General features: G+C 41.3%; 1 protein-coding gene across 1 annotated transcript; it reads right to left on the reverse strand.

Annotated features, from left to right (window-relative positions):
* Positions 1–8,358: 8,358 nt before the first annotated feature.
* Positions 8,359–9,928, reverse strand: cebpb (CCAAT enhancer binding protein beta). Its single transcript, XM_041059830.1, has one exon. The coding sequence runs from the start codon at positions 9,715–9,717 to the stop codon at positions 8,836–8,838; it is 882 nt and encodes a 293-aa protein (XP_040915764.1). The 5' UTR covers positions 9,718–9,928; the 3' UTR covers positions 8,359–8,835.

Consider the following 9,928-nt stretch of genomic DNA (forward strand, 5'->3'; position numbering starts at 1 on the left):
GCACTCCCAACCACTGCTGACGTCAAGCAAGCCAGTTAGAACAAGCTGCAGTAGGAAAACTACAATCAAGGTGTGACCAGGGACCGGAAGTTGTCTTAAAGTCACTGTTGTTTCTAGTGAAACTACACTCTGTCTGGGCTGACAGTGCTGTCATGACTCATGCTGTTTGCACTGAAGACTTTTGTTATTATTCATTTTGTTGTTTTGGAGGAGTGAAATCATATTTGCAATGTATATGAAATCTATGTATGTCATCTATCAGACCTACGCACTTTAGTGGTTGTGATTGTGGTGAGAAATTAAAGTTCAGTTAAAAAAAAAGAAAAAGTGGCTTGAACAAATTTCAGAAGTGCACTATGTGTTCTGTTAGGCTGCCTCCTTACTCAGCATTCACAATCGACCAGAGAGGATATCTGCCCTGCCCTGCTGACTCTTCCAACATGTGTCCTCAGTTTAGTTATTAACCTGGAACTTCCCAATAGTTGGCCAGCTGTGAGGGTGGGTGGGACGAGCTTTGACTGTAAGTCTCTTTTGTAGCCTGCAGATCATTTTCAGTGGGAGCTGAGCAGAGAGATCAGGAAATTCCTGAATACGAGGGGAGTCAGGTCTTTCCAAGTGTGACTCGGCAAAGTCTGAGTCACCGTGCACACCAGTGCTGTACAATGGATGTTTGATACCAAGGAAGTGTGAGTACACTGTCAGGTGTACAATGTCTCTTCATGCCCTTATCAATCCAAAACTTTAAAAAATCCAGGGACGTGAGTAAGTCTAAGTCAGCTTTCAGTGCCGAAAACTTGACTTGAGTATTTACATTTTATCCTTCTTTATACTTTCACTCCTCTACAATTCATAGCTCCATCACATTTACCTGAATGCTGTAGTATAATAGCTACTTTTCAGATTCATACTCTGCATCAAAAACATTCACACGGGTGTAGCACAAAACTTCACTGTTAAAAGAACAATTTGACATTTTGGGAAATATGCTCATTAGCTCTCTTGCTGAGAGTTAATTGAGAAGACTGATACCACTCTAATGTGCGTACGGTGAATATCATGCAACAGCCTGCAGGTAGAAACGTTAGCTCAGGTATGAAGACTGGAAACAGACAGAAACCGCTAGCCTGCCTGTGTCTTACTCTAAGGCTGCAGTGATTAATAAATATATTCAGTTATATCTGTGCAAAAGCTGACATGTCAAAACCAAACATTGCGGTGAGAGTTACGCTCATGTCTGGACACTTCGATTTCTGCACTAGTCTTAATACGCTAATGAGTAAGATTTAAAGGTGCTGGAGGTGGATTTTCTTAACTTTGGACAGAACAAGGCTAGCTGTTTCCCCCTGTTTCCAGTCTTTGTGCTAAGCTAAGTCAGGTGGTATCTTGATATTTAACATACGGATATTGCATACGGAGTGGTTTCGATCTTCTCATCTAACTCTCTGCAACAAAGCAAATAAGCATTTTTCCCAATAATGCTCAACTATCCCTTAAAGCTTACACCAGTGATTTATGACATGTGACCTCTCACTGGTCATCTGTTGTTAGCAGTTCCACCGAAAACTCATTTTCCTTCTAAACTTCTCAGATGGTTTTACTTAAATAACTGTTCAAGAATAAAAATTTGTATATGTCATGACCCCTCAGATTTATCTTGTAACTCTTTTGAGGGGTCCAACATTAGTATCAGTCGGATAAAGTGATAATATATTAGTTGCAAGGGGCATTTTTCTGCAGGGTAGTTTTTTCCATCATCTTTACCCCTTACTTTAATGTGGCTTTGTGTTCAATCTGTTTTTCCTCAACTGAGCTGCTTGATTGTTTTTATCTCAAATGGAAAAGCACTGTGTTGTTGCCCTCATTATACTGCAGTGTCTCAGTCAGAGGCTCGATGTCTTTGGTTACGTCTGTTGAGACGTTCACCCTTGAGCAGTTCCGGTTCCTGTTCCTGTCCCCCTGGCTGCTGCTGTTGAGGACCAACTGTCATACACACGCATCAGTGTGACATATGGCATGTAGACTGTCATAACCTTCAAGTAGTATGCAAGTAGGTTATAAGCGTAAATACTTAGAGGTTGGAGCTGGTGCTTCCCCCTCAGCACACTTCAAAACTCCCGCATCCTTCCGCTCACTGAACAAATGGTAATATGTGTAAACAAAGTTGGCTGACCTGCCTGCCTCACCACAGATGTCACCATAGTGTTCTTTTGGGTTGCTTGTCGATGTTTTCATCACGACAACAGCAGAAAAACACAACAAACTGTTTTCATCCAGCGTGTGATAGTGAGCTCAACTGTGGTTCTGTGTTTGTACCTTTTGGGAATGAGGTGAACGTGAGGATGGTCACATAGTTAAGCTAGTGTGGGTGGTGAATATTGTCAAGCCTGCCACCATCGTCAACACACCCTACTTCCTGTTGCGTAATCTTTACATGTCAAAGCCCACACACTGTTAGTTAATAGAATTAAATGTGGCTGGTACCTCTGATTTCATGAGTGTGTAGTTAAGAATTTACTGTACGTTTTGCTGTTACAGCAGCTCATCAACAAAACACTGTTGTTTCATTTTTAAAATATTCTCCTTCAGGCTGTCTTACATGCAGTCACAAGATCAGAGGAAGACATTCTTTCCCACAGATTTGTCTTCTTATCATGGATCTAAACTCACATCTGTCCTCTCGTACCATGTTTCTGCCCTCTCAGGTGGAACTAACTTTCTTTTAAACTGGAATTACAGACCTGAATATAACCTTTTTTTTTTCAGGTGCACCTGAATTGTCCTGCAAATTCATCTTTTCTTACTTGATTGAATAAAAATGTGCAGTTTACAGTAAGTGGCCCACTCATGCCCTGACGTTGGCACTGTTAGTGGGATCATTTCTTAAACACGTTTAGTACAGCAGAGGAGGAATTTTCACTTCTGTAATATTCATGATTTTGAGGCATGGTTGTCAAAATAAAACAGGATGTTAGCTTAATTGACCGGTGTGTCAGAGTGGTCTGGTAATCTAGGAAAGTTTTAGAGGTGAGCTTTGAGGAACAGTGCATTAGGCTCAACTTTCTATATTGACCAAAACTTAGGCACCCCAAAAGATCATTTGGACATCTTCCTTTTTTTTTTTAGAAGTCCTGCCACTTTCAAATACATTGAATCTATTACTGAGGTCTATTTTTTTGTGTAGAGGAGCGTGTATGATAAAAGTGTATCGGTGTTAGATCGATGTTGTCTTTGTATCTCTTGAGAAGTGATTTATTGACTGTGAATGACTTTGTGTGGCCTTTAAGAACTCAAATCTGCAATTCTACTGCAGAATGATCTGGGGAACATTTTACCAGTTCTTTATCTAATGTCTTAAATATAAAATGCCATCTTTTGTTCAGTGGTGGGAAATTAGTAAGTAATGTCACTGCTGCACTTTAGTACAGTTTTGAGGGTTTTTTATTGCTTAAGGAAAGAGAAGGCTCTGAATAAGCCATTTGGGCTTTTTTCCTTTCCTGGACTGCGATTACTGTCTTTTATATTTTTTTATGTCCTCATTATTGTGCAAACTAAAACAATTTGGTTTACTATGGCATGAGACAAAGACTGAGACCACTGAGATCAAATGTAATGAAGAGTATTCTGATGGATCATCCTTAGAGGTCTTTTTTGCACTTGTACAGCAGTTCTTTCTGTTATAGTAATGAAATCCTTATTTTTTGATTATTTTTACCTGACGGGCAGCTAAACCACCAATATTCTAGTTTAGTCCCAGTTGACACAAAACATTTTTATGTCTACAGATAAGAATTTATTTTTCCAGTCAGATTCCACAATATTTGTACAAATCTAGAGGAAAGTAAAATTTTATCAGGCTCATGTTACGCGTTAATGTATAAATTGATTTATTAACGAGACATCATTACAGTGTTAAGTGCACTTTAATGAAAACACCTGTCACTCTGCATAAAGCCTCAGCTGAACCTTCACATGCGGTGAGTGTATTGAAATAAACTCTTCTCACACAAATGTTGCTCTAATAATTAAGCCAACGCTCATTTTGCAAGGATGGCCTGATGTTACACAAGATCTGGGCAGTGATACTTGCTGTGTAGTGACCGCAAGTCACTTCTGCTCGTCAGTTTTGTGTTTTCACAGTCATCTACAGCAAAATAGCAGAAGTGAACAAGGATGTTGAAATCTTGGTTCACTTCAAGACAGATCATGTTCTGGTCCGTTTACCGTAGCTCAGGCGGTCTGGCTTCCCGTTACAACGTATGGTCCGGATATCCGATGTTCCCTTTCACCTAGAGGAGGAAGTGTAATTAAACGAGCAAAATCAGAGTGTAACTTAGAAATCACATTTATAAATATCTGTTTTAATTGCAGCTTAAATGATGACTCAGGTTTGGCAGTTTGCGATGTCAAATATTTTGGATTTGTGGGCCCAAACATCTTGAATGTGCTTTGTGTTTTGGCCAAACTTGAGAAAGTTTAAGATGGTCAGTCGTCTTTTTCCTCAACACTCACTGAGCAAATAATTTCGAGACAAACCGTTGCAGTATCTGAGAGTGCTTTAATGCCTCTAAAATCAACAGCAGGTTCTGTAAGGGGTTGGAGTCTGTGGGATGAAGCACGATCAGAAAATGTATGACCAACTTTTAACAATTCAACAAGGAGGGATGTTAAAATGAAAGACACAACACACCTAAGCACCTGGCTAAACCTGTTTTCCAAAATTTACCAGAATCAAAGTTTAGAGTCATTAACAGGTTAGCAGAGTATCGCTAGGTTCAAAATACCTCCAAGTTTATCTGCATTCAGCTCAAGGCCATGTGCGACTTCCTATCAGTCAGCAAAACAATTTTAAGACATAATGTGCTAAAAAGACATATAAATAGAAAACAGAACAGGGCCCAGATTAGAACCCTGAGGTACTTCACTGCTTAACTGTGGTCTGGTGGTTACAGAATAACAAAGAGCAAGGGACTAATTGAGAGTTTTGTCTGATCCTAACAGATTATCAGCTAAATTATAACTTTGCTGATATTCTATATTTTACTTACTGTCAACAAATCCCATATAAAGCCAAAACAGAATAATGACGTGATTTTACAAACGTGTATTGTCTGTGTAACCATAACATGATATATCTTGTTTGTCTGAGCCACAGAGCTCCATTGTTTCCCAAAAACTATTCAAAACACACCTTTTAGTCACACCGTTGCTCTGGGCGACATGTTCTTTCTGATGAGATTATACATGGACCTTGTGGTTTATTGTGACTCAGTTCCAAATGCACCATCCCACCATTTATTTTTTATTTTACAGATTTATGTATTGTTTAGGAGCCACAGACAAAGAAGTAGAAATCTACTGAGAGATGGACTATCACATTGTTCATTTCGGTCTTTTTACAAGATTTGTTCACTATAACAAAAATATTTGAACATCAACAGCCTCATCAGTCTAGACACATTGACAGACTATGTTACAAGAAATCTTCAGTCACAGTCTTTGACTATATTAACAGAAGATAGCTGCTTTGTCATTGATGTGATGTGATGTGTTCTGTTTTGTAACTGGTTTGATGACAAGGTTTATCATTATAATGACATGAAGCAATCATCATAGATATGTTGTGTTCTCTATATGAACAATGGCTAAATTTTGGTTCAGAATTTTTGTTATGACAAAGTACCGTATCAGTGCCAGAAATGCCAGAAAATAGAGAGGAAGGCAACGTCCAAAATTCTAAGATGTTCACTTTACTATCATGTGTGATGAAGAAAAGCACCAAGTCTTCAGATCTGACAAGATAGAAACAGCAAATATATGACATCTTAGCTCACAAAAAGGATTAATTTTCTGTCAATCAACTCACTGATTAATCGACTAATCGTTGCAGGTCTATAACATACATTAATTTGAATAAATGACCCCGTCTGTGGAGATGCTCCAAATCCCATTCAACCCATGTTCAGTGTAATTTCATTTCAATGCACATATGTAGGTTGTGGTACTTCAGATGTAAAATAGCGACAAATGTGTTTTGTCAGCCGGGACCAAACAAGTCAGAAAAACTGGACCAAAGCCAAATCAAATTATTAAAAGTGTTAAATAGAACCAGGCAGTGTCCTCAGCATCCGACTTTTTAATTTCACTTGGGAAACATAATCTGATATTACGTTACTGAAAAGTGTTTTGAGGAACAAACAACTGCTTATACGCGTCAAAAAAACACATTAACATGACTCAGATGTAAAATTCTTCCATTTCACAACAACTGGTACATAGTGGACATCAGAACGACGAGTGACAGGTCTGATTGTGTGTGTGTGTGCGTCTCTGTGTGTGTGTATGTGTGGGCGTGTGTGTGCGAGTGTGTTTGTATTGGTTTATCAGAGGAGTTTTTAGGAGGCCAGTTGGCCTCTGGAAGGGCTGTGATGCAATGAGGAGTTTACGGACAGACACTGCCCATTGACGGTAAAACACTGAAAGGGGGCTGGGCTAAACTTTCAAGAATAGAGGTCATCCTGTGTGGGAATTTCCCTCTCTCCTGTCAGCGTGTGAGCTGGGAGCAGGGAAAGACTGCATGGGGCTCAAATAGGAAACAAGGGGTCATCGAAGAAAGAATGCCTAGAATGTTTCAACGAATCTGTGCCAACACTAAGAGCTACAACGAGAGCAGCACGAGCAAGGATTTGCCCTGAAATAGTCGCAGCAGGGGAGAGTTGGATGTTAGATTATCAACACACTATTTAGGACGTGACTTTGTTTGTGTGATTGTGTCACAAAAACCTAACAACTTTTCTAGAAATCTGTTCAGACTTGTGAATTTTTAACTTGTACCGTTTTGTACCCAGTAAGGCCTCAAGCCAGGCCACAACCACTTACAGCTATTGTCATGTTTGTGGAGGATAACAATGTCTTATTCAAAAGTGGGTGTAACATTCTTCAAGTGGTGATGTGCTGGAAAGGGAGGATATTGCACAACAGCTAAAGACTAAACTGTTCATCATTGAGTGTGTTGAAATATCCACTGTATTCAAAATGTCATCTCTCACTGCACCAAACAATATCACACAGTTTTTTATACTTAGAGAGTATAAACTGATGTTTCTGTGCCAAAATAACAGAGAGGGTTTTTTTTTTTTACCTCTCTGTGCTGCTTAAAGCGAGAGATAGAAAACATTCCCCACTTTGAATCGTCACGGATCACCTACAAATCCCACCGTGCTCCCTTCCTTTATCTTCTCTGTCTGGAGGTTGCTTGCTCATGACAAATATGTTTCATATTGTGCACACAGTGAAATGCAGTCTGAGGGCTTGGTAAATTCCACAGCAAACCAATTGTCAACTTATCTATCATGCCTGGTGTGGCCTATTTTGTCACTCTTTTTTTAACTTCTGCATTTTCTGCTGAGTGTTTTTTTCATTTGAGGGTTAAAGGAGGTTTGCTAAGGATTGTTCATATCTCGGCTGCACTGACTCCCAGGTAACTCTTGTCTGTTGAAGTGTGACCTGACGTGGTGTGAGGAGGTTAGTTGCTGATTAATTTCCATGCAACCTTGAACCCCTCTCCGGGCCAGTGGACCCAGCAGACTATTGACAGAGCCATGTGCTAAAGATAAAACCAACATTTCTGTGCTGCGTGCAGTGTGTGACCAAGTCTTTTTTTCCCTTTTTTTTTTTTTTTTTTTTTTTTGCAGCGGTCAGCAGTATCATTTCAGCAGAAATTGGCTGGATTTATTTCAGGACCTGAGGCCTTTTGTGTCGAATCACTAACCAGAGGAACCAAAATGGCGGTGGCATTAAGAGTTGCTCAGTAATACTCTGGAGAGTCTGCTTCTTGAATTTGAGGAATCACCTCACTTTTATGTTGTATTTAATGGCAAGAGAAACACACAAATTCACAAATAAATCCTCATTTAACATTCTCTGTTCAGTAACTGAGGAGGCTTCTGTCACCGTGCAGCTGCACTGATCAAACCACTGGATGCCATTTTCTGCTTTGTGGATACAATAAATTTTAATTAATTGCAGTGATAATGACCCATAGCATTATTAAAAATGTCTGTGGCCTTATTGTTGATGACTGGATTCATAAAATCCTCTCTCTCTCTGCAAAAGGAAACATCAAATTCCTACGGTGTGTTGGTGTCTCTTTCGATTTTGCCATATTGGTCCAAATTAAAAAGCTGCAAATTTGCCTTATTGTCGAGCCAGTTTTCATCTGCAGTGTGTTGTAACTTACACACTTGGTAATACACCGTCTGACTATATCTTGAGTATGAATGTGTAAGGCAAGCATTACACCACTGTCTGTCTCAGCCTACACCTGCTGCAAAAGGACAGAAAAGAGGAAATTACAAAAAATTGTTAAGACAAAGTATAAATCTGTTTAATTCAATAAAATATCAAGTACAATTAAAGCACTTCCCCTTTTAATATTAAATAATTAGACTTATTTCATTCATTGGCAATACTATTACAAAGAGTTGCATCATTTCACTGCAGCACAACTCTTCCCTTGACAACCCTTGCTCTGAATACACAAAACGTAGAAATTCACTCGCATGTATGTAAAACCTGCACAGAAATACTGCATACACCAAAATTACATCTGAGAATAAAGCTAAGGTGACAAGTGAAGAATCGTGAATGATTGCGCAATCCATGCACCCACTTCTTTAAGTCCCATTCAAAGTGTCCTTGTAAACTGGCGGTCGCTGTCTTCACCTGTGAAGCGTACCGTTTTCAGCACTCGATCAGTGGATCACCTCCGGCTCTAAAGTCCATCAATGATTAGACAAGCAGCCCAGAGATCCACCTGGAGCCTCCGGTTGGAGGTTTCTAACATTGTCCGGTGGCAGAGAGCAGGTTGCGCAGGGTGGCCAGCTCTCTGGACAGCTGCTCCACACGCTTTTGTAAACGATCGTTCTCTGCAGCCAGTTCCAGCACTTTATGTTGAGTCTCCAAGTTGCGCATTTTGGCTTTGTCCCTGCTCTTCCTCACGGCGAGGTTGTTCCTCTCCCGCCTCAGCCTGTACTCTTCACTGTCCTTGTCCAGGCGTTTCTTCGCTTTCCCGCTGGACATTTTGCCACTGTGCGACGGTGACCTGCTTTTACCTGACGGGGCAGGTGTGCCGGGCGGGCTGGAGCAAGTCGAGGACGCAGTGGAGATGTTTCCAAGACTGCCGCTGGTGGACTGGTAATGAAGGTAGGACCTCATGTCAAAACCAGACGACCCGTTCTCCATCTTTGCGTCTTCTTGACTGTCGTCTCTCTCAGCAGCAGCGGGTCTGTAGCGGCTCCCGGCGAGCTCAGGGCTGAGGACACTATCCACACGGGTCTCCTGCAGCTCGGTGTAACCCAGCGAGTAGGGCTCCCTGGGGTCCCGCAAGTTGTCGCACTGATTCGTCTCCAGCTCGTTCAACAGCGAGTAGTTCTTGTAGTTCTGTAAAGCTGTAACTCTCTTGATCTTGTTCTCCGCCAGGAAATCTGAGAAAACGTCTCCTTGGTGCTGCTGCTGCTGCGTATGCGCCGCCAGCTGCGGACAGTGCAAAGCCGAATCCAGGTAAACACTGAAGTCTATCGCTCTCTCCCGCTCTTCAATGCCCAGCTCCGACATCGAGTCGCCGAGCCTCCAGTAAGAGCCGCCGCTGATGGGACTGATAATACTGTCTCTACTGTGGATAGCAAAGCTGCCCTCGTCGTAGAAGCCGGCCACTTCCATGGATCTTAACACCCGCCGGATTGCAGGAGCATGGAGGGCTGAGATGAGGCGCCCAGAGTGGTTTTGGTTCGTCCGCCTCAGTTGTGAAATGGCTCAAGTGTCGGAATGTAGTGAGTTTAAATCCAGTTGTGTCACCGCCTGTGACAACATGCAGTGGAGCTACTTTGAAGAGCCTATACGCTCATGGATTGGGAAGAATTGACAGGTCTTC

This window comes from Toxotes jaculatrix, chromosome 2 (genome assembly GCF_017976425.1).
Source record: "Toxotes jaculatrix isolate fToxJac2 chromosome 2, fToxJac2.pri, whole genome shotgun sequence".
NCBI classification, from domain to species: domain Eukaryota; kingdom Metazoa; phylum Chordata; class Actinopteri; family Toxotidae; genus Toxotes; species Toxotes jaculatrix.